General features: G+C 38.3%; 2 protein-coding genes across 2 annotated transcripts in view; one reads left to right on the top strand and one right to left on the bottom strand.

The window, feature by feature from the left end:
• The window catches only part of plcl1 (phospholipase C like 1), a 55,133-nt gene extending 46,677 nt beyond the window's left edge, over nucleotides 1-8,456 (bottom strand). The window contains exon 1 of the mRNA XM_043248817.1: nucleotides 7,742-8,456. Coding sequence (XP_043104752.1) covers nucleotides 7,742-7,915 — 174 coding nt within the window. The 5' untranslated portion in view covers nucleotides 7,916-8,456. The remainder of the gene's footprint in view (nucleotides 1-7,741) is intronic.
• Nucleotides 8,457-14,225: 5,769 nt separating this feature from the next.
• On the top strand, nucleotides 14,226-26,704 carry rftn2 (raftlin family member 2). Its single transcript, XM_043248898.1, has 10 exons — nucleotides 14,226-14,281; nucleotides 14,440-14,745; nucleotides 19,764-19,944; nucleotides 20,772-20,880; nucleotides 22,195-22,372; nucleotides 23,040-23,258; nucleotides 24,576-24,682; nucleotides 24,779-24,882; nucleotides 24,971-25,049; nucleotides 25,573-26,704. Exons 2-10 carry the CDS (start codon nucleotides 14,607-14,609, stop codon nucleotides 25,768-25,770), a joined length of 1,314 nt encoding a protein of 437 aa, XP_043104833.1. The 5' UTR covers nucleotides 14,226-14,281; nucleotides 14,440-14,606; the 3' UTR covers nucleotides 25,771-26,704.
• Nucleotides 26,705-27,108: the final 404 nt, after the last annotated feature.

Below are 27,108 nucleotides of genomic sequence, written 5' to 3'. Positions count from 1 at the left end.
AGCGAATGAACGAATTTCAGCCAAAAGTACAAATAATGGAAAAGTTACAGCCTCAAAACTAAAAACTGCCAGTTAAAAGGGTTATGCCAAAATCAGACATGCATGTGGATATTGGCATTATGGGTAATCGGATATAATAGTCAACAAAGTTTTGTTTTGGATACAAGAACTGAATTGTAACAGGGTTCGGTTTGAGGTTTCGAACTGGAAGTCTGGAAAGACATGGAAAAAATTAGAGACCAAAAAATACTTATAATAAATGTGATTACAACACACTTTCAGAATTCAAGCATAAGCAGTTGTACTTTTGTCTTCCCAGTGTTTCCATCTGTTTTACTGTCATTTATTTACATTGTCAGTTCCCCTGTCTATAAAGACAATGGCTAGTTTTAAACTCTCAAACTGAAAAATTTCACATTTAACCCATTTAACAACAACCTGTCCCTCCATACTCTCACTTTACAAAGGAATATTACAGGATAAAATGTAACGATTCTGCGGCCTGCTGTTGATCACCACAGAAAATCATTTCAACTCACCCTTCATGTGTTTACATAAACAGAAAATTGGTTTACAGTAATGCACTTATAATGGAAAATGGAAAAACAGGCCAGGTGGGTTCAAAATAGAAATGTGCAGTAAATGTTTTTGTTAAAGCACTTAGATTAACATTTTCACATTTGACTTTTTTTTTTTTTTTTTTTTTTTTTAAATAATGCTTGTTGTTTAAGCATTTTTTTTAGCTTCATATCAAAAATAAATGAATATTTGACAATTCTCTATAACATTTGTGCTGTAAGATTAAAAGCACTTATAAACTGCAAGTGTGAAACACCGATTTAACCAAAATTATGGGCCTTAACCCAACAATAAACTAAATGATCAAGATCCAAGGACCCTAAGGCTTATGCTCAAAACAATATTGTCACTCATGTAGATAAAAAGAAGGAGAAACAGGGAAATGTGTATTTATATAGTAAACACGTTTTTATTCGTTTTTGTGCATTTCTGTTCACACTGAAATGTTATGCGATACAAAATTAGCATAAAACACTTTCAGAGGTTAGAATATTGGACCAATAGTTTTATATTTTCAAAATTTCCATTCATTGCAGTAAAATCATAAATAGTTTTCTTCACTGTAATCGTGCAGTGAAATACTGATATCACATCATTATCAGGGTCAGACAGGGTGATAAGAATATTTTTTTCTCTTCCTCGTGAAGTACATTGTAAGTTCATTACTGTATACACAATGTTTGCATATTTTTACAAATCCACAGCACGCCAAAGATCCTGCTGATAAGATTTCAGTTGTGTCTGGAATATTATTTATTTTTCAAATGCTCTAATATCTGTCTGTAGTTGTCCACTTTTGATTCCTTCACGCTCACTGCTTCCCAGAGAAGCAATTAGAAAAGCAATCCTGTTATAGAATCTACATTCAGGAATCACCTCTCAAAACATGCCTCTTTCACCTAAACACCCAACTTTCAAAAGGACCAAAAGCGGTTTTTATCTGCGGAAGAAGGAATAAAAATAAGAATTTACAGTAGGAAATTAGTGCATGAGCATGGAGAATCTCTCTGTCTGTTCTTATTCACAGGACAGCTCTTTTGATGGAGTGCAGATGGGTGAAACTCGGCGGAACCCTTAAGTGTTTCTTGTAATTCTTCCAAAGTGAAATATCACATTCCCACCGACATTCGCGAGAGACACACGCCAGGCCGTGCTTAAAAGAAAGGAACAAGAACATGAGTGCATGTTGGGTAGACCTCAGCTGACAGAGTTGTGACCACACCCCAGACTACAAAACCGCTTTCTGCATGTCAATGAACACTGAGGTGGATTGTGTCAGGCCCACCGGTTGCCATGGTAGCCCAACTGCGCGCCAGCGCTTTCCATGGCGATCTGGAGTGAAATCATCGCAATTCAGAATCCAAGATCGCATTCTTGCTGGCCTGCCCTTTATTTTCTTGGACTCACGCTCCAAGCCTAACTAGTTGAATGACTGTACAGTGTCTGCTCTAGACACAACAATTCTTTTTAAAACCGTAATTAAAGCAACGGCATTAACTTAATACATTTGGATTTCTTAAAATATGCATTCTGATAATAAAGTCAAAAATGAAAGAAGGCAAAAAACAATATATTTTACTGTTAAGGATTTATAAAAGCACAAATGTTCAAAGGTATAGCAGAATTGTGATCAAAATAATATAAATAAAAGTCATTTGTAATAAAAGTAATGACACATTATAACCAAAAATGAAAAAAAAAAAAAAAAAAAATTATTATCAAAAATTTCTGAAAAAAAAAAAAAATTAATAAATAAATAAAAAAAATATATATATATAATAATAATAATAAATATATATATATATATATATATATATATATATATATAATAATATATATATATATATATATATATATATATATATATATATATATATATATATATATATATATATATATATATATATATACACACATACACAGTACCAATAAGTACCAGAAAATACTTCAAACATTTAATCAGCCTATTATAATGATTTCTGAAGGATCATGCAACATTGAGAAGTCATGACTGCTGAAAATTTTGCTTTGGCCCTGTCCCAACACTTCATGTGCACATGACCATCAAGACTACAAGACAATTGGGTGTCCCATTAGTAATTTTAGAGTTCAGAAGGGTACTCGTGAGCACCCCCTTTGCAGCGGTTATGTGCCCCCTGAGCCGCACTTCAGCTGAGCATGCATTGGACCCGTGCATCTACCTGACAATCAAAGCGGCATTACGTCACGAAAGTGCGGACTCAGAGAAAGACCGCAAGGGTTTAGGGTTTTATTTTGGACAGGGCCTTTTGTCATCAAAGGAATAAATTACATATACAACACTACTAGAATAGAAAAGTTGATTTAATTTGTAATGATACTATAATATTACTGTCACAAATACACACCTTTATATTTTACACCTTAATAAAAACAGTGGTTCCGAAACAAAGAAAGAAACAAAAGTAGAAAAAGCTATTTTTGATGAATTTTAGTTTGTCAAATCTCTTTCACGCTTGAAAGACGACAAACACTGAACATCTGATGAGCATGTCATCCAGTATTCTGAGAACATTTGTCTCTGTAGGTCTCGGTCTTCTGAGACTTCTGCCTGTGCCTTGTGTGCCAGGCCCAGGGAGGGTTGGGAAACCTCTCTGACAAACAGCAGACTGGAATAACAGAGTAAATTTCATCCTGACAGGGTGAGAACTTCACCCGAGATGAGCATACACAACAACACAAAGAACCTGAGCAGATACTTATCCTTTTTGAGTCATATCACCCCTCATTTGTTTACTATGCATCACTGAAGATGGCGTGTTTGTGAGCATGTCTCGGTGTGTTAGCCCCAAACATCTAACACTGCCCCCCCACAACCAGAGATCACTTCCCTGTGGGCTGTGGTCTACCAAAAGAGAATTTCTAAATCGGCTCCTCTCAGTTGAGTGACCACATGCTGAGCTCCACCCTGAAATAAAAAGTGCTCTAGTGATGAAATGTACCAACCGGTTCAACACTGTTCCCTCTCATTCAACTTGCTTACATTTTCATGCTATCATATGATCTTTGTACTGTACTGTACTTCCTGTCTACGCCTAAGCACGCATGGCTTTCCCTTGTCACTGGTGTTCAGAGTCACACTCCGTAGTAGCTCTGCCTGTCCTCCATCCTCTAAAGTGGCTTTTTTGAATACTGTTTTCTCTGTAATAGGCACATGAACTACAGTGCCAATATCAGATGCATTTTTGATGTAGATCATCAGGTAAAAGAGCGCACCAAACAAAAACAACTTGTCAGTTGCGGGTTGGGTGTTACTAAACAGGAAGCTATACACAGAATGCGCCTTCATCCATCATACTCTTTAACCTCAGAAGATCTGTCACTCACACTTCTCCTGTCTCCTATGCATCCCAGTTGCCTCTACACCAACGGGTGATGATAACCGCTATCTGAAGGCTGAAACACCACCAAGGGGCAGCTAGATTAAAAGTTTAGGCAATAATATTTGAACCTTATAAAGGGTCTTTGAGACAGCTTTTGGCAGTTTGACAAAAAAATTAAAATAAAAAAAAGATTTGGCATTAGTTTGCCCTTTCTTCACAAGCTTTGACTCACAGAGTGGTCAAACGGGGCAAAATTGCTGTCCAGTTTCCTGAAAAGCAGAAAATGTTAAGAAAAAACGTTAATGAGGCAAACGTCTTCAAGATGCAGTCACCTCATTTACAGCTAAGAAACAGAGCCAAATTCTATGAAATATGCACAGGAAAAGGGCTATGAAAATGTCAAAATTTGCATCCTCTGATAAAAGAATGTGTATACTTCCCCACTGACACACAGACAGTCATAAAACATGTTTAGTGTTCGCTGCACCCAACTAGTTTCCCCAAGCAGATTCGGATCATAAACCAACTTTACACAGAGATACCCACTAGGCCTCTGATCACAAGTGAGGCCCCCGACGCTTTGATGAGCGCTTGTGTCAGATAGGAAAGATAGATAATGGCAATCCGAGGATTGTGGCACCAGTAGCTGAGTGACACTAGAGGACAGAGGTCCCAGTCTGCCTTCAGGACACCGACAATCACTCGTACACAGACCCACTTAACCACAAAGTCAGTCACACGGTGTCATAGCAGCTACATTGTTATTGCTCTTGACCAGCAGCCAGTGACGCATTCTAAACAATAACTGTCCAGAACAGAGTGCAGCGCTGCAGAACAAAGTTTACTGTGATCAAAAGGATCAAAAAGCATGTCATATTACCAAACTGGTAAACAAAAATAATAATGCATCATAGAAAAGGGCCTGGGGGTTTCATCATAACAAGTGTTTAATATTATAACAAAATTTGGATTTCGGTTCAGATTTGATTTAATAAAAACAAACAACATTTTAAATTACATTGAAAAGAATGACTAATAGAGTCCTCAAAACCCCTTCTTTTGTGTTTGGAATAGCATGAGGGGAAGTGACGGCGGTTTTTGATTTTTTTGATTAACTTTAATGAGCAAAGATTATATATTCTTTTTGTTTGCATGAGAAAACTGAGAGAGGAATGCTAAATAGACATGAGTGGGAAAGAAAGTAAAAAGTGGGACAGGGACTGGCAGAGAATGGCAAAGCAGAAAGACAAGAAAGGGGTATCTTGGATTACAGCAAATATGGCGAAATGTGAGGTAGAGACTGTGTGGAACGTTGTAATGGATATACTCTACTAAGCTGTAGACAGACATCACTGATTAAATGGAAGTGCTCATGAGGCTGAAAAAACAAGCAAGGTGTTCCCCAGGGCTCTGTGCACGGGCTTTCCCAAGTTTGTTTTTCTGCTCAACCTAAAGCTCACTTTCAATACTCACTAAATTTGAGTGGTTTCTTGTTTCCTCATGAAAATCATACCAAAACACAGTACAAATAAACTACTTGAGTAACTGTACTTCTTTAACATATCTAAGATGTATTACAGCGATTTCTTCTTTAATTACAGAATCTTAATATCTGTACACTTAAAAATTTTTATGTCATTTAGATCTTCATCATTTCTATAGCTAATAAAAAAGTAGTTTCAGTTTATAGTAAGTAGTTTTAAATAATGAATACAAATAAATTACATAAATTACATTTATGTGATTACATCTTTTTTTTTTCCAACCAATGAGAGTACAAAATCCCTACCTTTCAAACATGCAAGTTAACAAACGGCTGTTATCCAGACTGTCAACAATTGCAAATGCTTAACCATGTACAAGAACACATGCAGGCCTATTGCAAATTAACCTCTGCAACTTTAGGTCATTCCCTCACCAAGGACAGCGAGAACACAAATAAATTATTTTCACTATTATCTCAGTCAAGAACATACAGGTCATTTCCTGCTCAAGGATGCTGCAGGTTCAACTCTATTTGGTTATTACGCTGATGTGCAGAGCTCTTGTGCACGCACTGTTGCACAGAGGGAGTTAACAGGCAAGCAACAAGTTTTTAAATCTGTTTTAAATGGGTATAAGCCACAAGCTCTGTATCCATTTAAAAACAATGATGTTTCTGAACATTGTCTTGGAGGCTCTGCACACTTTAGCCGTGGACAGGAAACGTTACTCACATTCTGGATCTCAAACAAACAGAACCAAGAACCCGGGTTGGGATGAGTCACATGAACGCTGCCTCCTCTCTCTGCTCCATCGACAGTGCCTGTCACTGACATCATCAGCTTCTTTGCCATCTGTCAATTACCCTATGCCACTTCCTGCTCACTGAACTAAGACAGCCTATTCAAGCTCTGAAAGTACTGAGCTTGGTTATGGGCAGCACCCAAATACAGGGCAGACTTTGCCTACCCCTGATCTAAAGCATTAGTTCAGTCAAGACCCTAAGACATTTGTGTGTTTCAAATATGTCTGGCTATTAATCTGACCTCTTAACGTGTCCTTTTCTTCAGTAATCTTTATAAGTGCTTAGAAAGTTCTTGGTAAATATTGGCATTTCATTCATCTCTTTGAAGTCATTGACTAGGCTTTATTCTTGCAAAATGGAATTGTTTCAGGTCAAACTTTAGGTCACAATGGCCTCGCTGTTTACATACTGCAACAACCATTCTGTGAAAAACGGCCTCTGGCTCTATTCATTTCACTGAGTTTTCTGTTGAAGTGGAGTAAAATGCTTCTGTCCCAGAAAAGCAGGTCAAAAGTTCAGTTATTTTACTCAAAGACTGGTTTGGAACATACAAACATCATACTTGAACTAAAAAACTCTGGATTTTTGATCACGTGTGGATGACAGGAAAACAGCAAATATATTTATGAAAATCTATAACAGAATCCACTTATGGCAAAAATACAAAATCTTTTCTTGTGATTAAATATCTGCTGACAGGTGATTTCAAAAGTAAGGATGTGTGAATCCAGCAAGTAATCTAAAGGTTTCGAGGCACATCTGTTATGCTGACCAGCAGGTTCAGAGCTGTACTTACTTATGTATATGATGTACTCAAAACTGTTTTAATTCATAAGGAATGTGGTTAATAGAATCATGAAAAGATCAAGGGTTCCAAACCAGGTTGCGGAAGTTCTAAATACCCTAACTGCGACGCAGGTCGGAAAACAGCGCAAAAAGCAAATAATCAGCTGTGAATAATCACATAATTCACAGCACTCCTAAAAAGAGACGAGAAAACGTAAATAGGTTATTAAATTCTGTATGTTTAATTGAAACTTATGCTTTGCGTTTACCAGAACCTTGCTAGATGTTAATATATACAGTCACCCCAATCTCTAAGCTGTTTGATTTTAAGAAAACTTCATTATAGACACTTATAGAAGTGTGCTGGGTGGCCACATCTGGGTGCTGAAGAAAACCAGTGGATGGACTTCTACTGCACCCTGATGCATCCTGTAATGTAGGCTGGTCGCTAAAAGGGTTGTAGGTAAAAGCTTACAAGGATCCATAAAGTACCACGACAGCGTCCTTGAACACGACACAAACCCTCAGGCTTGTCCGAGAGAACTGAATGTGTCATAACCTGTATGAACTGCAAGGACACGGGCTGTTGTTTACTTAGTGAGGGGTCTATCTCGCTCTGGTCCACGATCTGAAATACTGTTACATTTTCGTTTGAAAAGACAAGAAGATCGAGCGCCATTTGCACTACCAAACTCGTAACAACTCACAGGTGTGTTTCTGCTATTACCTTAATGATACTGCTCCTCCTCGGCGCCGCTTTCACGGACTCTAGGAGAGCCGCCTCATCGCGCTCCACCAGCGGCACGCTGACTCCACTCCGCCTGCCTGATCGAATCGCTCTCGGTGGGATGAAGTCCGGAGCTCCATCCCCGCACACCCCGTCCTCGTAAGACTCCGACATCTCCAGGATCAGTCGGTTAAGAAATCAGTATTCTTTTACTCTGTATATGGTCCCAAGAACATCCACATCTAACTCTTGATATGGGTCTGTGGGCAGCTCCTGTAGTCCAATTTAACTTAATTGCGCAGGCTGTACGAGAGATTGAGAATGGATCTCGTTCCTTGAGCCCATCCTAAAGCAACTTTTGCAGTCACACGGCTCGAAGAACAAATTATATGTACAATAACTGGTTCGTGAATCATTCTCTTGCGCAAGAGGACACTTGCATCACCGCGCAACAAGTTAAAAGCACCGCCGGTTCCTAACTTCTCTCATTGATCCAGCGCGCGTCAAACAATCTGTTTCTAACACGTGCACAAAAAACACATTTGTTCACAGATATGCATGAGAGCGGAGGGATTGCGGGTCACCAAATAATATCAAGCATCAAAACAACCCCAAATGTGCGCGTTGTGTGTCAGCATGATGGAGAAGAAACGCCGGAGTACTGGTTGTGGATGTTGTTCGCCTCATCTCACTGTGCGTTGTTCGGTTAGTCAAGAATGAGGAACGCCACTGACACTGGCACAACCTCTTGGATCCGCTAAACCCGCCCCTCGCGTCCGTAAGCTCGTGATTGACGGGTGTCGCGACCAATCAGACGTTCGCAATTTTCATAAACTCTAATCGCTCATCTTTCAAAGAGGAGGAGCCGGTGCGTATGAGCCTCAGGAATGTTACTCATTTCAGTTTACCAGATGTTTGGGAGAAAAGAAGGTTGGGGTATCACTTTTCCGAAGTAGCTATTTTGGGGATGAAATATTGAGGATTTGGTGTTGTGTATCAAAGAATATATCTTGCTATTTTTGTTGGCAGAGTTCAAAATGTGATAAGTATCCTCACTTACAGTCATTGAATTAACACGTGCTCTGTTGTTTATGGCAATTGATTTAAAAGTGCAACATCTTCCAGTTCAATTCAAACTAGTGCAAGACATGTTAAAACCTCCTGCACTGTTTTTATGAGACATCATTTTCATATGAGACATCATTTTTTTCCTCTCAAAACATGGAAATGTAGCCTACAACAAACAATGCATCAAGATATAAATTAGACTAAACATCAGGATTATATTTCATTTAACCATACAAACATCCATTACTTGAAATAAACATTTAGTTAAAATAAAAAAATAAAAACATTTAATTTTAGCTGTATTTTCTTGTAGTAAAATAACTCAAATTAAATGTAATTAAATGTTTAAAAAAGACTACTACAAATCTCCTACAAGTCTGAGCACAAACATGAATAACAAAAAACAGATTTTGAATTTAAATAAAATAAATGTCATAAAGCTTCATAGCAGCTATAGCGGGTTTTGCTATGAATATTCTCCATTATTATATCTTGCCTGTTAGTTGAAGACAGAAAACAGGACCACACTGTCATGAGGCCTTTAACACTTCAATGATGAATGTAATCCTAAATGATATCTGGACTGTACACTGTGTGCCTGATGTGTGTGTAAAACGCATGACAAAGACATGAGAATACGGTTCATAAAACTCGCACAGAAATGCGAGTAAAAAAACCTTGCGATGAGCCAACTGATGAGGGCTTGCTTGAGATAAAAGTACTCTGTGAAAAGTAGACGGAACCTGAGGGTCATTAGCATAGGGCTAAAAACTCTAACACCTTTCTGCAGCTTTCCACTTTGCGTCAGGTCGTCATGGTTAAACTAAACCCCCTCTATGAGAAGAGTGTCATTAAAAAGAGCTCTAATATGCACTTTCAGACTGATTAGTGTTTTACTTTGCCGCACCTTAAATGTTTAGCACGCTGGGCAGCAAAGGAGGGTTATGAAATGGAAAATTTGGTCAAGAAATACAGGGATTTAAAAATGGGTCTTGTTTTAGTCAGCCCTTTCAGCCAAAAGTAGAAAGTTGGTGTAAGATGTTGAATGTGTGTGTGTGTGTGTGTGTGTGTGTGTGTGTGTGTGTGTGTGTGTGTGTGTGTGTGTGTGTGTGGCAAGAGGTTTGAATACTAAATCTTCTCATACACTCTCAGAAATAAAGGTACAAAAACTGTCACTGGAGAGGTACCTTTCCAAAAGATACACTTTTGTACCTATTCGGTTCAAATATGTACACTTTTAGTACTAAAATGTACCATTAAGGTACCAACATGGACACTTTAGGTACAAACATGTACAATGTACCTTTTGAAAATGGTACCTTTTGTACCATTTCCGAGAGTGTAGCAAAGCAGGTTTACACCCGACTCCAGATTCTATGTATGTTACCTCTCAGAAAATGCGGTGTTGTCCTCTTATATTAATCATTGACCAATATTTTCTTTAAGAATAATATCGAATAATATTTAGTTAAATATCGTCTCACTATCAGCTACAAAGATAATGTTCAGCGTCAGTTTTTCTGTCGTTTGTTTACGTTTTAGAAGCTTAACGCGGCAAATGTATCTGATCGAGGTTACATCTGAGTCCACTATAAGCCTAATAACGAAAATGTATGTGCACGCTTATTTCGTAATATTCCAAAACATGCAGCAGTATTCGCGGAAGTGTTGCGATCATAAATAGTGTTTCACTATAACAAGCCCTTAAGTGTATAACGCCCTCAAGCGTATAACGCGAAATACTACAACCTTAATATTATATGAACGTTCGGGGGACAACAAACAAATACACATTAATGAAAATCTTCTTTGTTGTTGTGGTTTAGGGCCCCTGTATAAGTCGTTAACCCGCTAGCCTTGTCTTGTAAACCTCGTTTAAGTACTTCGGTGTTTCTACTTGAATTGTGGGTAGTTCGCTGTGTCAAAAACACGAGCTTGTTGTTGCTGGAGATCTCAAGCTAGTGTGAGAGGTGACAGATGCGTGTCAGGGTCGTGTCGCTCTTATCTCCGTGTCCTTCACTCCTCAGCTCCGCTTCTTTGCTCCCTGTTCGGTGCAGAATAAGATAACAGCTGGTGCAGGTGCAGCCTATCTCAAGCCCTTTATTGCTTCGATTGTTTTGCAAAATCAAAATGTTTACGAAAGGTTCTGAAGGAACGTTGTCTATACAATACAAAAAAAAAAGTTGAAAAGTATTTCGAAGGCAACATCTGAAACAGTCTTTATTGCGTCGTTGCTTCTAATCATTTTAAATGTTTCCACACGGAACCTCATCTCTGTTGCATTTATTTCTTATCTCGGTTCTGTTTCAGGTAGGCTGGTCTGTCTTTTCATCTGCACTTTACATCTCCTCACATTCAAAACTGAATTACTTTTCTGGTGTTGGATCAAACACTCATGTGCTTCACAGATATAATGAAAAGAGTAGGAGCAGCTGGTCTCTCACATTTTCACTAAAGGGAATATGCTGCAAACCTGAAAGAAACCAGAATTTACATTATATTTTAGGATATTCAGGATATTCAGTCCTAGTAGTCATATTTAACTAACGCGTTTTCTGTAGTTTTGCATGGTGAACAAATTTTGCTTAGGTCTACCTCTTCTAGTGCTTCTTTAAACCGATTTGAAATAATAAAGTTATTCATACGAATGGTGGTTTGGGAAGAAAAAAAATGACCACTATTACATTGTTTAGTAAAGCAATTATTAAATATTAACATATTAAATATGTTTATAGCCTACAGACACAGTATATTTTGAAACATTTTATGATATATTCAGATATTGACCGATATTCAGTTTAACTCTTTATCACAGCCAGAGGCCCTCTCTCTGGTGATATTTGTCATCAGAGTAGCAGAAGATACGCAGCACATTCTGGTTGAACGGTAGATGGCGCTGTGTCACATGTATTCGAGAGGAGACGCGTTCGAGCATTTGCAAAACTGCATTCGTTCATTCATTGGGCAGTTTAATGCAGTTCAAGTGTCCTTGAGAAGTCAGAGTTTGCTGAATGATAAATCAGAGCTAAGCAATTTTAAGATTTACTTGTATTGTTTCTTGGCATATTGTTTCTCAACAGGATTATTATTATTAGAATTATTGTCATTTTCAAAAAGTATTTCTTCAGCTTCTGTAACCATCTCAGTAGGGTGGTTGTACAGTGATATAGTGGTTTTACTCCTGTATTTCATTTCTGATCTTGTAAAAACACTACTCAGTCTCCCCTATATTATGTAGGCTAGTTCAATGATGTTTCATTTCCTCATAAGATGGAGTATGATTCCATCAAGCACAAACTAAATCAAGTTCAAAGACGTTTAAAATAAATGTTGAAATCCATCCATGGTTTCCAAACCACTTGTCCTGTGTCTTCATGCTGAGGTGACATCGCTTCCCGTTGTGTTGCTCTAACATTGAAAATGATTGTAAAAATTTAGATTTGATTCTCACTGGAGCTCAGAAATAGATGACTAGGTTGCGTAGAGTCAGAGTGATTAATGTAGGCCAGTTTAATCTCACAAGAACAAAGGTGGGATTATCATGTGGAGTGATGTGTATCGGTCTGTATTCTGGGATGAAAATGTGGAGGAACTAATAATTAGTGTTTTACATTTGCATACGGTTTTGTGTCAGTTTAACTACCTACTGTATGTTTGTTTCCTTCCTGTGCTGTCTGTATAAAGAAGGCATGGGTTTCCTTCCCAGTGTCCTCTGGGTGTGGTCTCAGAATGACAGTGGTTTCCGGTCTAGGACCCAGACTTGGTTTTCAGTGTTATTTCTGAGCACTGACTAAGAGGCGCAAGGCACACAAATGACTGACATACTGTCGAGATTGTTATTCCAACCTTCGGATTTGGCCCTTATTCTAAAAATGAATCTGATATCTTTTATTTCATGCAGCCCAAGGCCACACAACCTAAAAAGAATGACAGGAAATTTGACACAAAGATGTTTTCAAAGAATCAATTTTTGAAAACTATGGAAACTAATCCCTAATCATAACTATTGTGTTCCCGAACGGTAAGAGCCAAAACAATAAAGCAACACACAAAGCCACTAAAATTAGCTGCTTTCAAAAATGTGCTGCTTTGTGGCTGGTTAATGAGACTGTTGTTCAGCGTGGTGCTCACAGCCAGCAGGTGGGCATTGTTTGCAGCTCTAAGTTTGACAGGTGGTACAGTAGCAAGCTACTTTGGTAGTTTCATGTTTTGTTTTTGTTCCACTTTAGCCTGGGTGAAGTCTGACTCACACACAACTGTGTAAAAATATAGCCACACAATACACTGAATGATTTGAGTTGTGTCTCTTATCTTTCCTCTGTTCCCCCCATTTCAAGGCCTCCTTCCTTCCTTCTCTTTCTTCTCTTTTTACTATTAAAATGCTCTAATTTTCTTTTGTAGGAGAAAAGGTAGTCCGTTATCTTTGTTTTTCGGCGACAGTGGCACATGTTTGTTTGTGCTTTAGCCGTGTGCTACTTCTAAAACGCACAAACAAGATCCAGATGGCCTCTAAACGCCTCCCTCAACATTAGGCCAATATTACAGCTGCCTACTTACAGTATGGCCTACATGTGATACAACATGTCACTTCCGCAAATCTTCAAATAGTTGAAATTCTGAAAATATGAAAGCATATAATAACTCTTTATAGAAACAACGATCACTGGCCACGTTGCTGGTTTAAGGAAGTCATAGCGCAACAGCTCTCAAATGGATAGAACAGGTTAAATGAATAACTAAGTGTATTGTAAATGATATATTTTAGGCATTAATCTTTAAAAAAAAACTTTTGCTCTTGCTCATACATATAATTTTGTTCTCTGCTCCTCAAGTTTCATATGGCCAACAAATTTAGCTTACCGCTTAAACAGATGTTTCTACTGCTATGGTCTTCAGTTAAAGTGGTTTTAAGTCACTTTATAGAATTTCCATCCCTGCGTTACACTGTGCCAGAAAGTGACATAAATGTTATTCGCTTCATTGTTGGTTTTGTCATTATTATTTTTTTTTTAAATTATGAATTATTGTTGAGGGAGGAAAATAACTATACATGCCATGGTTTTTTTTTTAAATAATTATAATAAATAAATTACATAATGCCAAAAAACTATCTGAGGACAAATACTGAGAATCCGTTTCGCTGTTGTCAGGCGTTGCCTAACGAAAAGGCGTTTTAATATACATTATCATAATCGGGTTTTTTTTTTTATATATCCATGTCTCAAAATGTTAATTTGTTAGACCTATCACGGTTCGACATATGTTTCCTAAATATTAGCAGTCGGTTAACAAAATTAAGCGGAACAATAACAGTAGTAAAGTTTTCTGTTTGCCGTTTTAAGATTTATACACGCCCCGCCTCCTGGTTAATTATTCAGCAGTCCCGTTCTTCCTTCGCCACGCCCCCTCATTAATTTCAACACGTTTCCAGCCCGCTACAACTTTTGCTTTATTATTTCGCGGCCATTTAGGGTGAGTGAGTGTGATGTGGTGGTCCTATTAGATTTAAATAAAAGCAGTGTGGATTCCTGCACTGCACGGCTTCATAAAGTATTTTATTGTTTTAGTCTCATAAAGACCTCCTAGCAGGACTTGGTGATCTTTCCTTGACTTAAGCCGTTTTCTTAAAGGCGATCGGACACACGGCACGTCATCCTCGGTTCTGTGCCACTCCCAAAGGATTAAGTTGCTGGAATATGGAGCAAAGCCATTAAGCACGGGAGCGGGAGTCTTCTGAGTGCGTGGCCGAGCGGGTCGCCCCTTGTCCGGCCTTACGTGTGCTGGAGATCCCGCTAATATGGGATGTGGACTACGGAAATTGGAAGACCCGGAGGACAGCAGTCCGGGGAAAATCTACTCCACTTTAAAGAGACCACAAGTCGAGACTAAAACAGACTCCGCGTACGAGTATGTGCTGCTGGACTTCAGCCTGGAAGGTACAGATCAGTGCAGTAAATAAAGATTTTTATGTGACTAAAAATCGCCCTGGTAACCCATTACATACCTTGTCCGGTTTCCTACAAAGTCGACTCCGTATTAGTTACTTTTGAAAGAAAACAAACTGACAAAAAGTATTTACAATAACCGCATGTGTTATCTATTTATTTGCAGAAACTTACTTGCTACGTTTTCATTTGGCAAGGGTGCAATGAATAAGACGTGTCAGTTGTCTCAAAACTCAGCAAGCTGCCTTGCTGAACATCAGCGGTATGCGCCAATGATGGACGAAAATGCCGTCTAGGTAGCCGGCTTACTGTGATTCGAATCGATGCCATCGCTTCACTTTCAAACTTGCGGCGCGATGAATCTCGGCGTGTGCGTCCTGGAGTGTGTGAGGGATTACACAGTTTTACCCAGCAACAGCTCCATCACATGTGGAAATAGGTCAGGAGGTTTTTCTCTCTATTAACGGCGTCTGAGGCGCGCGTCCGTTCCGCTAGATGACTTTCGTCCCTCTGTGCAACAGTTTCCGTTCTGGATTTCTCATTAGCGCCTCATTCTTGGTTTGAATTAAGGCGCTGTGCGCAGTCTGCTCCGTGCTGCCCGCGCTCTTCGTGTTTGTGTGGTGTAGTAGAAATAATAGCGATGCGTAATGTTGCTCGGAGGAGAAAGGGATTGTTTCGGAGCTGGTGCGGGTTTTTGTCGCGGAGCAGTTTTGAAGGAAATGGAAAAACCCGTAGTGAAGGAAAATGTGGGCTGTTGGCGTGGAGAGGAAACCTCAGTCGCATCTCTTCACTCATTTACCTATTTAACATACTGAAAAATATGCTAACTAGTACTGTCGTGATTAAGCGCATCCAAAATGAGTTTTTGTTTACATGATAAATATACTCAATAAGCAGGCCTACATATAATTACACATGCATGTATATATTTAAGAGAAATGTTGCCTTTATTAAATATGATATTATGCATACGCGAATATTTTCAAAACATTTCCTGTGGGTGTGTCTTTGTATTTGCATAGTAAATATACACAGTGCACACTTTATGTAAACAACTTTTCATAACTTGACAGCAATGTTTGTTTTAATAAACATACTTTTTTGAAGGTATCAACAGAGTAAAACAAGTAAATGTACATTTTGGTTGTCTTTTCTGGCATAGCGCAAAAATGATTAGTTTCCGTTATTGTTGACCGTTATTAAAAGAAAATATGCTTATCATCCCGGCAACAAGGTTGCTTTCATGGAGATCTGTTCAAGCGTTTTCACTGTGTCACGTGTCTGCACCTGCACAAGCCTAACGTCCATCACTTTCGTTTATTAAGAGAAGAACTAGTGTTTTGAGTGGCACGAGTAACCAGTTAAATCCCGTTCTCCTGGAAGTGTTGTCACCTGCTTTCAAAATTCAAAAGTATTAGAACAATAAATCGTATTTTAAGGCAACGCATCTTCAGATGTTGTGCCTTTTCATCTGAACATAAACATGTCTGTGGCTGTGGGAGTGAGTCAACTGGCATGTCAGTTCATCCAGCCTTTCATTCCTGAGAACACCTGGTGTACAGATGCCTGAAGCGATGGCGTTTGACACTGCTCGCATTCTTCAGACGGTTTCCAGGCTCCTTCATGTCTCTCTGACTGCTTGAGAGTAACCTTAAGAAGCTGCACCTCTGCTGTGTTTGTTTGTGAGTTTGGTGTTTTTGAGTTAAGGTGTAGTTGTGCTACGGTTCTTCTTGGCCGCCATGTGTGAGAACCTCAGCTTGACGTCACACATTTTTGTACCTAAAATTATGGTACTGTTCAAAGTTGATACAGACTTTGTAAAAAAAAAAAAAAAAATTGTCTTGCATATTTCCTGCATATACTGTTCACTCTTTAACGTGTCTTGACATGAGTTGAAGGTCAAGACAGTTTCCAAAAGGGTTGCCAATAGAGTAAAGAACATGAATCTTTTGTGCAATGTGAAGTTTACACTGGTGTTAAAGGTTCTTTATGGACCCAAAGATGGCATTAAAGAACCTTTTATTTTTAAAAGTGCTGTAATTAGTTTCCAGAGAGGTTTAAGGTTGGGCTGTTTTTAGATCAAAAATTTTTCACGATATTTTAGTAATGCCTTTGTGTTTACAGGAACTTGTTTAGTGCTTCATTTGGGCATTTGGTTGTAGAAAGCCAGCTGTTCCTGTTGCAGACGCAGACAGAATTATGAGTGGCCTTAATCGCTACCTTGGATCAGTTTCACCGCTGTCGGCTTAAAAAAACAGGGATTAGCTTCGGTAACATCTCAATTTGGCCTTACATCACCACTTGACATACCTTCATCAATTGTCCTGTCCAATAAAGAAACAATTGTATTCTCACCCTTGTGTCAAATTAAATGAAAATGAGCATATGACTCCTATTCGGCATTATCGCCGAGCACTGAATTGAAAATATTTGATTCAGTTCAGTTTGACTCTGAAAAAAATTAAAAAAATTAAAATAAAAATTCATGTGGTGGTATATTAATGTAATCTCCTTTTTGGTTAATCTCATACTGGCGTGCTAGAGGATTTGAGTATTAAAGATTTTCCAGATATAGGTAACATATTAAATTTTAAGGAACAAATACTAGCCTCCGAAAGTTAATGCAGTTTAATTTAGCAAAACAATCAGGTTTCAGTGCTTGTGATTGAAGTGAACAGCTGTGCCCTTGCAGGTTTTTGCAGCATGAAAACATTTGAGGTTTCATAGAAATGCACGTGAAAAAAAAATAAATAAAATAAATAAATAAATATATATATATATATATATATATATATATATATATATTTATTTATTTATTTATTTTTCATGCTAAAAATAAATCCTGTTTTTAGGACCATAACTAATCTATTGCATTAAATTGCAACTTTTTTTATTTGATGGGGGATCCGGTACAGCAGATACTAGCAAAATTTAAAAATCATCTTTTATAAGACTACCACAGAGCAACAAATATCCTTAATGCACAACAAACATCTATGTTTATAAATGTCCCTCACTTTGTCATCATTTTTTTTTTTTTCCTCTGTGAAAAATCCTTTCTGTGTCATAAGGTATCCCATAAATTCCTTCACTGTAGTCTCTACCTCCTTTTTCTCCCTCTCTTATCTCAGTCTGTCTGTTTTTAATTATCTCCATGAAACCTTCACACCTTTCAGACTCCTATTTCTTTCCGAGTTTTCTCCTTCACATGTTCTCACGCTTTTCTTTTTATTCTTGATTCTCCTCTCATAAACAACACGCACAGACACACAGTCTCTGTCCCTCTGGAGAACAGAGGCCTCTGTGTGTGTGAGTTGACAGGAGGGGGGTTCAAGGGTTTGGGACAAATTGCTGGCCTTTGCAGGGTCCATATCTCTATGAAAGATTCACCGCTCTCTCAGCCCCTGAGGACCATCGTGTCTTTGTCGCTTTGAAGCTCAGGTGTGAGGGACAGGCATGCATACGTGCCTGACAATGCTGCGATGGAGAAACTTTCAGGGAGCTGTCGAATCAGACTTGGATGATAGTAGAAAGCTAATGTTGCTTGATAACTGTTTGCTATTTGACAGTGAGGTTGCAGGGAGAAGATATCTGGTCTGTGTTTTCGCAGACAAAATTGTTCTCTGGTCTGCCCCAGTGTGGGAACCAAAGGACTGAATGATTGTGCAAGTATGTTTGTGTTGTGTGTGTGTGTGTGTGTGTGTGGAGGAATGTTGTGTTTGTGAGGTTGAGTGTGTGTGTGGCGTGGGGCCAGCCCTCCCTGTGAACAGCAGCTCTTTGTGGACACAGGAAGTGTGTTGGGGGTTGGGGGAGACGAGGGAGAAGTAAGGGTGATCTTCTGTGAGTGGCTGCAGACAGGAGAAAGGAACCAACTGAACGGTAGCATGCTATCGAAGAGCCGCTGCCTTAGAGAAACCTTAACATAGGCTCTGTTCCAGCACCTAGTGGGCGGTCTTGCTGTTTGCTGCCTACATAGACAGCATCCTAAGTGGAATTGAATCTGGAATTGCAATGCTACACACTTTTTTAAAAATAGTAATTGGGTTACTTTATATTAGGTAATCACATTTTTTGCATTACAGATTAATTAATTTTTTTTTTTTTTTTTTTTTTTACTATAAAACAGACAATTTTCACATTGTTTGTGCAACAGTTTTGAATCAAAGCTGATTACGGTAAAAGCATGATATGTATATGGAATTGTAAAGACACATTTTTATTTTTATTCAGCAGAGATGCGTTCAATTCATTGACTATGACTTTTTAAAATCAATATTACAAAGTACTTTCGAACTTTCAATTAATATAAGAATCCTGGAAAGTGAATAATAGATTCTACAACAGTTCTAACAGTTTTCATCATTGACAGTAATGAATTCTACTCGAGAAATGTTACTTATTTGAATGATTTCTAAAGGATCGTATGACACAAACTGAAGTAGAGGCTGTTGGCTTTGGCAGCTTTGGCATAAGAGGAATAAATTACATTTTAAAATTGAAAACATTTATTTTAAATTGTAACATTTCATAAAATAAAAAAATACTGTATTTTTGGTCACTTAAATGCAGCTTTAGCGAGCAAAAGTGACGCCTTTCAGAAACATTAACAATTCTTACTGACTTCAAGCTTTTGAGTTGTAGTGTACATGTTATATTCAGAACACAATATAGTACAATCTGCGATGAACCTTCAAGCTCGTATGGGCCTGTGTGTTACATTTACATCTTTTTATACAATTTTAAAAAGTCTTCCAATTTCCAAAATCCAGTTTGATGTTTACCCACCCCAAAAGTTACATGAAGATAACGATTCACATTATCTTTTGTCTAAATAGGTTGTTCTTGTGAAAAATAAGCTGTGGAAAAAAAACAATTGGCATAATCAAAATGTCGGTTTTGAGACAACCTGTAGCTTTATAATATTTTCGTGTGGTATTAAGTATATTGGCTTAGCTTATAGTAGTTTCCACAGAGTGTGTTGTGAGTTTGATTTGTGCTGTGTTCCACAGGCAGTCGGCCCACGGTGCAGTATCTGTCCTCGCTGTGCGAGCTGCCACATGCCCTGCAGTCCTACTACACCCAGGGCTACGTACTGGCCGCCCTGCATCCCATTATCCTCTCGGTGGGCCGGACCCGCTTCCTGCCCTGCAGCCTGCTCTACCGGGCCATTCTGGTCCGACCTCGATCTAGGTAATGTTTACCATGATGAACTCCATACCTCACCGTTAAACCCTGTATTCTGTACCCCAAAAAACCCACGCCAGCTCCTTCCAAGTAAATAATTAACTTTTAATGAGCCGGCATGAATATTTAATGAGATCATAGTGGGAGGTCAGACAGTCTAGCTGGAGTGGGCGGGGCTTGTGAAGTCATACAGAGGTACAGATGTGGGTTAAATTCAAGTTAAACGAAGCCCCTGACAACAGTGCGGTTTTTCAGCAACCAATGAGAACCTGCAAAGAATCGGTGAAGGAACGGGACAGGCTAGACTATGATGATGTAAATTATTAAAAAGTAAAGTCTGGGACAGTTGTTAATTGTGTTGTAGTGTGAAAAACAGAGCTGTGTAATGTCAGCTCTTATAAATTCTCTATGATTGATCTGAATTCGGCGAGCGTTGGCTTGAATGCACTTTTAAGCAGAGACGATGCTAATGAAACCTTCAAAAAAATGCTTTTTCAGTCAGTGGCATGTTTGCTTGACTTCCTGTCTACTAAGATGCCTCCATCTGGTCATTTCTCAAAGAAAAGCAGCATAGGAGTATCTAAAGCTCACTTGAATGAGTTGTAAACCATTAAAACTGTTGTTTTTGATGCTGGTTTCTTATTGAACCATTGACTGATGTGCTCAGCTGGGGTTAGAGCATACCAGCATTTTCATATTGGGATAATGGAGGACATTTCAAGAACAGCAAATGTCAGCAATAATAAAATATTCATAATGTTTTTAAGTCGCAAGTTTAAAATGCATTTCCTTGACTGATGTGTGCTTGTTTTGCTTGTGTTGTGTGGTTGCAGTAATCATGCAGTGCCAATGATTGACAGCTTGCCAGTGCTTCGGGTGGAGGAGTGGCCACTGCCTGGAGAATCTCTGACCAGTGACACAGTGAGACTGCTCATAGACAGGGTCAGTGTCTTCATTTCAAATTCTTTTTGTCTGTTGTATGTTTTTCCATTTTTTATAGCATTCAACGCGTTTTAATTTACGTATTTAGTTTATTTTTGCCAGACCTTTTTATTAGTGCTCGACCAATATTGTTTTTTTCTTAGAGAGCATGGTGGCCGATATGAATATAATTATTTATTTTAATTAATATTTAAGAAATTTAAAATGTAAAACATGTCAACTAAACATGCCATAATTCTGATTGTGCAATCGTATTACAATGTTTTTCACAAATAAAGAAATATTTAAAATATAAATATTAATAGAAATTAAACACTATAACCTGAATCATGAATGCCTTTTTTGTTTGGTTTATTAATAAAGCCAAGGTAATGTGGCTTGTGGGGACAGAATTTAGTTTAATGTCATTGGTATATTACAAAGGAGTTGGCAGTGTCCTCATAAACCACCTTCAAACTGTAATAACTCTGTCATTTGGCAATTCAAAAGGCTTTAAAAACATAATAAATGGTGTTTTCTTAAATGTAAAAGTGCCTGTAGTTTCCTGTAAGGGGTAGGTTTAGGGTTGGTGTAGGGCGAAAGTACATACAGTATAAATAAATCATAAATCACAAATGCCTATATGTCTGTGTGTGTGTGTAGGTGTTGTCATTCTCAACAATTAAAATCCTGCCTCAAATATAACCAAACAGAAAAACATATGTTAGATGTATTGTTCCACCACTAGTCAGGTTTTTAGCAGTCTTGCCAAAATTGTGTGGCCTCATCACATGGCTTTTTGAGAGTCATGCATTTTTATATTTACTTGAAATTGTACTACATGAAGTTTGTAAACTTGCTTTGCAAGAAGTTGTCACTAGTTGCTGAAAGTAAGTGCAGTCTGCAGATTTGAGTTGACAAGAATTAACTAGAAATGGAGTAATGGGTGTGTGATCCTCCACCGTTTAGTGTATTATGCCGAGTGTTTTTTTTAAATGCTGAGGTCTTTCTCTTGGAAAAAAAAAAGTGTCCACATAAATTTCTGTTCCTTGTAATACAATGTTTAAAGCTGCAGTCCGTAACTATTTTTTTTGTTTGTTTGTGTTCAAAATTTATGTAAGCAAGTAAACCATGAATCCATGTTCTAAACCATGTTTTTAGTTGTCCTGAATCAGGTTTTTATATTAATACTATTTAGTCTTATTCTGGTACCACTGCGGAGTAGCCCAGTGCCTGTGTTCTTCGTCATAGACACAAACTGAGAGAAGTAGCTCTGTTACAGACTGCAGCTTTAAATATGGTTTGATCTCACTAACCGTGAGTGTTTGTCCTCAGGTGAACAGCTATGCCAGGGGTGGCGTGCGGTTCGTGGGGTCGGTGCTCCAGCAGGCTGGAGGAGGGGGGTGTAACGGTAGAGTGCCCAGTCCCAGGAGGGGCTGCCGTTCCCCTCCTCGCACCCCACCTCGCACACCTCCCGGAGATGCAGATCTAGAGGGCCGTGGCTACAGCCCGGGTGAGATGTTTCTCTTGTGTCATTATGGACCATATGACGTCTCTCAATCGATTTTTAAAATTTTAAATCCGATACACAGCTAGGCTATAAATGCATTGAATAAAGCACGATTGGGTGAAATTCACAAAGAACATTTTAAGAACATTTCACTCCAGAATCAAACTGAAAAAATGTTTTTGGCATGTGAAGCTTTTTTATTTTATTATTATTTTACCAGATACATTGGTAAAATTTAATTTCGAAATTATTTTTATAACCTTATTCAGACTTCTGAAGATGCTTTATTTGGCTTCTTTTTGTTCTCCTCTTTTTGTCTTGAGTGGTGTCAGTTTGATTTGGTTTAACCCTGTAATATCCTTGTCCTCTGTGGAGCTGTGGTGTCTCCTCACCCTCTGGGCATCATACCAACCTCTCCACTCTCCATGGCAACCATTTCGGGGCCACATGTGAGATTAAGATCAGTCAAAGGCTGTTAGCATCTTAACTTGAGTGCTGTACCTAATTTTGTCTGCCCTGTTACACTTATTAGATGTGGTAGATGGACTGATAGTTTGACCTGAAGCTATTTTTATTTTATGAAGATATATATTACTTTATAAAAAATGACTTTGAGGTTGCATTGGCCTGCATGGGTTATACAAACGTGACGCATCGCTATCATTTTCAGACCTGAGATTGCTGGTGCTGTTTCACTCCTGGGCTCCTGGATGTGCTCCGCTGGACTCTCTGGCCTGCTGTTATCACCAGGGGGCGCTGTCCATGCGCGTGTCCAGGAAGGGCCAAGTTGTCAGTGCCCTAGAAGCTGATTGGCTGGAATTGACGGCAGCTTACTACCGCAAGGGCTGGTCATTGGTCGACTCCTTTGTATACTGGGACACACCTAAAGGTAGTTCTTGGTTGTTGATTATTTTTTGACTGGCATGTCTGACTTATTTTGAACCAAATCAATTCACCAAAGTCAGACTAAATGAAATAAACCTGGCTTATTTGGTAAAACAGTTTTTTGAAACAGGCCCTAGATTGTATTTCCGGCTGAAATGTTTGTGTCTGTGAAAGGAAGATGTCAACATCCTCTTTATCTTTTCCTAAGGATGATTTAAGATTATGATATGAGGAATTAACTGATTGTTTTTAGCAAACCAGAGCCACTATCATCTTGTTTATTATGTTCTCTAAGTATATCTTTCCCATCTCCGATGTCATTTTTATAATCCTGATCTTTATTCATCCTTCACATCTCTCTATCTCTAAACAAAGCTATGTTTCCCTTCTCCTGTCTCCCACCAGAACTAAATATAGAGCTCACGTCCCTAACCTCATGACCGTGCTTCCTGTTTCGCACCAGAGTTAATAGCAGCTAAATCAGATGTGTGTGTGTGTGTGTGTGTGTGTGTGTTTGAGACATCTGGAGCTAGTAAATTTTGACCATGAAAAGCAGTTTACAAAGTAGCTCTCTCGCTCACTTTCTTCCATTTAATGCATATTTTTAATATGTATACTGTATATGTATGTGTGCGTGTGTTTATCAAAAATACACTAGATCAAAGATCTGGAAGATAACTCTGAGAAATATTAGTAAAAAAATTTTTTTAGTATGAAATCATGCGTGAGATACAGTGAATTATTTTTGAGTAAACTTGCTTTTCAGTATTGTTTGCTTAAAAGTAAAAATGCTTAAAAATGGCAATTTTACAAATGGCTTGACTATACTAAACTATAGTTTAGTATATATTTAGTGTAGTTTAGTGTGTGTGTGTGTGTGTGTGTATATATATATATATATATATATATATATATATATATATATATATATTTTTAATTTTTTTTTTTTTAAATTTAATGTCCTGTAATCTTATTCACTCTTCTTTTCTCTTCACACATGTTGGTGGACATGGATTTGTCTTGCTGTCATATAAGTAGTTCAGTTTCATTATCTTTTGTAGGTCACTGACACACTTCCAGCACTTACTAAATGAGACCTACAAATTATGTCTCTGTGGTTCGGTGGGAGAAAATATAGAATAAAATGGTGTCCTGTACTGTAAACAGTCACTGTTAGGATTCAGATTTGAGCGATGATAAAAGGATGCAACTGCACGATTAAATGAACATTAAGACATGAAGACATAACAATGGCAAAAAACATCTAGTGTGAATTGTCATTGACTAGCTTCTACAGTATAATGCAGGGTTGTTTTTACAGGTGAGCCAGTGCCCAGGTCTCTAGAGGGACTGTTTGTGTATGAGGAGAAAAGCACAGCGCCACCTGCCAATGACACGATTGTGGTGGAACAGTGGACCGTTATAGAGGTGTGATTGCATGTATTGAAAAACACATTATCACCTGATGGAAGGTAAGCGTGTGCCATTTTTGCGTTGCCTCTTATGATTTCCTGTTTGTCACAGGGTTCAAATGTAAAGACAGACTACGGTCCTCTGCTCCACACATTAGCTGAATTTGGCTGGCTGCTCACCTGTGTGCTGCCCACCCCAATTATTCGCCACGACAGGTGAGACCCTTAATGTACAAGCCATATAATCACGTTTCTTCACGCCTCATCACCGTATCACAAGCTGACTGCTTTTCTTTTCCTGCAGTGAAGGGAATCTCGCCACCAAGCAAGTTGTTTTCCTGCAAAGACCCGTCAAGGGCCAAACGGTACCACAGCACACTCAGGTACCTCTTTTTTTTTTTCCAGTTACATTTTCTTATTTACCTTTTTTAAGACACTTTTTAAAGTCCATTTTTGGAAGTGATGGTTCGACCAAAATTAACTTTTAGTATTTTAAAATTATTTTAAACAACCACCTACAAATTTTAGTGTTATATACAATTACTGTATTTATACGTTGTTTTATTTTTTATTTTGTGACTCTAGTAGTTCTTTGTTTTCTTTTTAGGGTTGAAGTTCGGTGCTAGTAACTTTTATTTCAGTTAGTTATCAAGTGTCTAGGCTGCTACTCTTACCATTTATTTGTCGTTGAATTACTAAAAAAACTAAAAATAATAATAAATAAAATCAATAATAATCAAAATTTTTCAATTGCATTGGAAAAATATCTAAATAAATTGACTAGTGCCGGGCAATGATTAATGCAAAGTCTTTTGTTCTCTAAAATTGCAATATTGAGAGATTTTGTGAATTTTTTTTTTTTTTTTTTTCACATTTTCTCAACCCTCTTGTTTTTTGTTCGTGAAGGGATCGGCCAGACGAGAGGTGTGCAGTCACTCTGTGAGTCGAGGAGTGGATGAGCCACACACAGAGCTGTTGTCTCCGTGTTCAGGGGGAATCGGCGGTTTCCCCGTGTTTGGAGGGGGGTATCCCAGTGCCCTGTCCCACTTAGATGAGGGAGGATTTGAGCCAGAAGATGGGGCTGCAGAAGTCACCTGTATGTGATGGACCAACTCGAAGATGCAATTTCTTTTTCTTTTGACGATTGAGAGCGGCAGCTGGTGTAGAATTGATCACATCACCAGACCACGAGATTTGTGTTCCTGTACTAGAAGCGGTTGGACTCATAGCACTTTTTTGTAAATTATTTTTAACAAGCCATAACGTATCCTAGAGATCAGTTTTATTTACTCTTGAAAGCCAAGTTTATGTGCAATGATACTTTGATACAAAGTATCAAAAATAGCACTGAAATTCACTGTTATTTTCAGACAGTATCTCGCAGCACTCGCACAATACATGTTCAGTTCACATCGCTTGTCAAGATCAAGCTCCAACACAATTTTTATTTTTTTTTTGTTCATCACTGCGAGTGTCCTTCCTCACTGTTCATTTTTTGCTGTTCTGCTTCCTGTTCCGTTCATACTCCGAACCAGCCGACAATTCAGTTGTTTGTTCTAACACCTGCAACGGTTCAACGTGACGAACTCAGGAACTGAGTGTCCAAACAGCCCCTCTACAGGACGCAGACGTTTACTTGGTGGGCAGATTTGCAACATGCTTAAATTTTTCAGGACGTGGAGTCAAAACATCAGAAATGCTTCATTTAGCTTGGGCTGCCGGTGTTTAAGAGAAATGCAGCCTATTGCCTTTAGGGCTTCATAAAGGAATCCAAGAACTAGTCTGTACTTGACACTGTAGTCTGGTTTCAGACCCGTGCTGTGTGTTCAAGTGGTGCTAGAGCTGAATTTGTATGTTAATCTTCTGGGAATTTCTTCACACTATCTAAATGGTAGAGGTAATACAATCTGATTTGCATGTTAACTGGCATCATTGCAAGTTCAATGACTGCTAAGGGACTAAGAGCAGGGTACTTTAAATTTCTATTCAGTATAAACTGACTAGTTCTCCCCAGCTTGGTCAAATTCCATTTGACTGGCTTATTTTTATTTTTTCAAACTGAGCTGTAGTGATGCTGCTTGTTCCACCTTTTGTAGAATTTTAACCATATTAAGGGTTCTATTTTTCCCATCTTATGATGCCTTGACAATGTTTATCCCTCGTTGAGGAATGGCAGAATAAAATAAGCACATTTTAGGTCGCAAAACAGACTATCGAGCTGCTGTAAATGTTAAAGCCATGGTGAACTGAATGCAATGTTTCTTCAACTCCACAAGCTGAGCTCAAGATATTTAACATTATATTCTAATAAGCCAGAACTGATCAGTATTATTTACCAACTGTAGTATTTGAACGTGTTTCAGACAGTTTTTGTAATGTTTTATTAAATGGGTATTTACCTCATATTAAAGTGTACGTTTGTGTTGTCAATTAGCAATTTAA

The sequence above is a fragment of the Puntigrus tetrazona genome, chromosome 9, assembly GCF_018831695.1.
Source record: "Puntigrus tetrazona isolate hp1 chromosome 9, ASM1883169v1, whole genome shotgun sequence".
Taxonomy (NCBI): domain Eukaryota; kingdom Metazoa; phylum Chordata; class Actinopteri; order Cypriniformes; family Cyprinidae; genus Puntigrus; species Puntigrus tetrazona.
The sequence above is the reverse complement of the archived record's forward strand: the minus strand, read 5'-3'. Positions and strand labels throughout refer to the sequence as shown.

Excerpts from the sequence above, each read along its gene's own strand:
- rftn2 (XM_043248898.1), top strand. The coding sequence starts at position 14,607 with ATGGGATGTGGACTACGGAAATTGGAAGACCCGGAGGACAGCAGTCCG. Across the intron at positions 20,881-22,194 it reads TGAGACTGCTCATAGACAGG|GTGAACAGCTATGCCAGGGG; the intron begins GTCAGTGTCTTC and ends GTTTGTCCTCAG. Across the intron at positions 25,050-25,572 it reads CGGTACCACAGCACACTCAG|GGATCGGCCAGACGAGAGGT; the intron begins GTACCTCTTTTT and ends TTGTTCGTGAAG.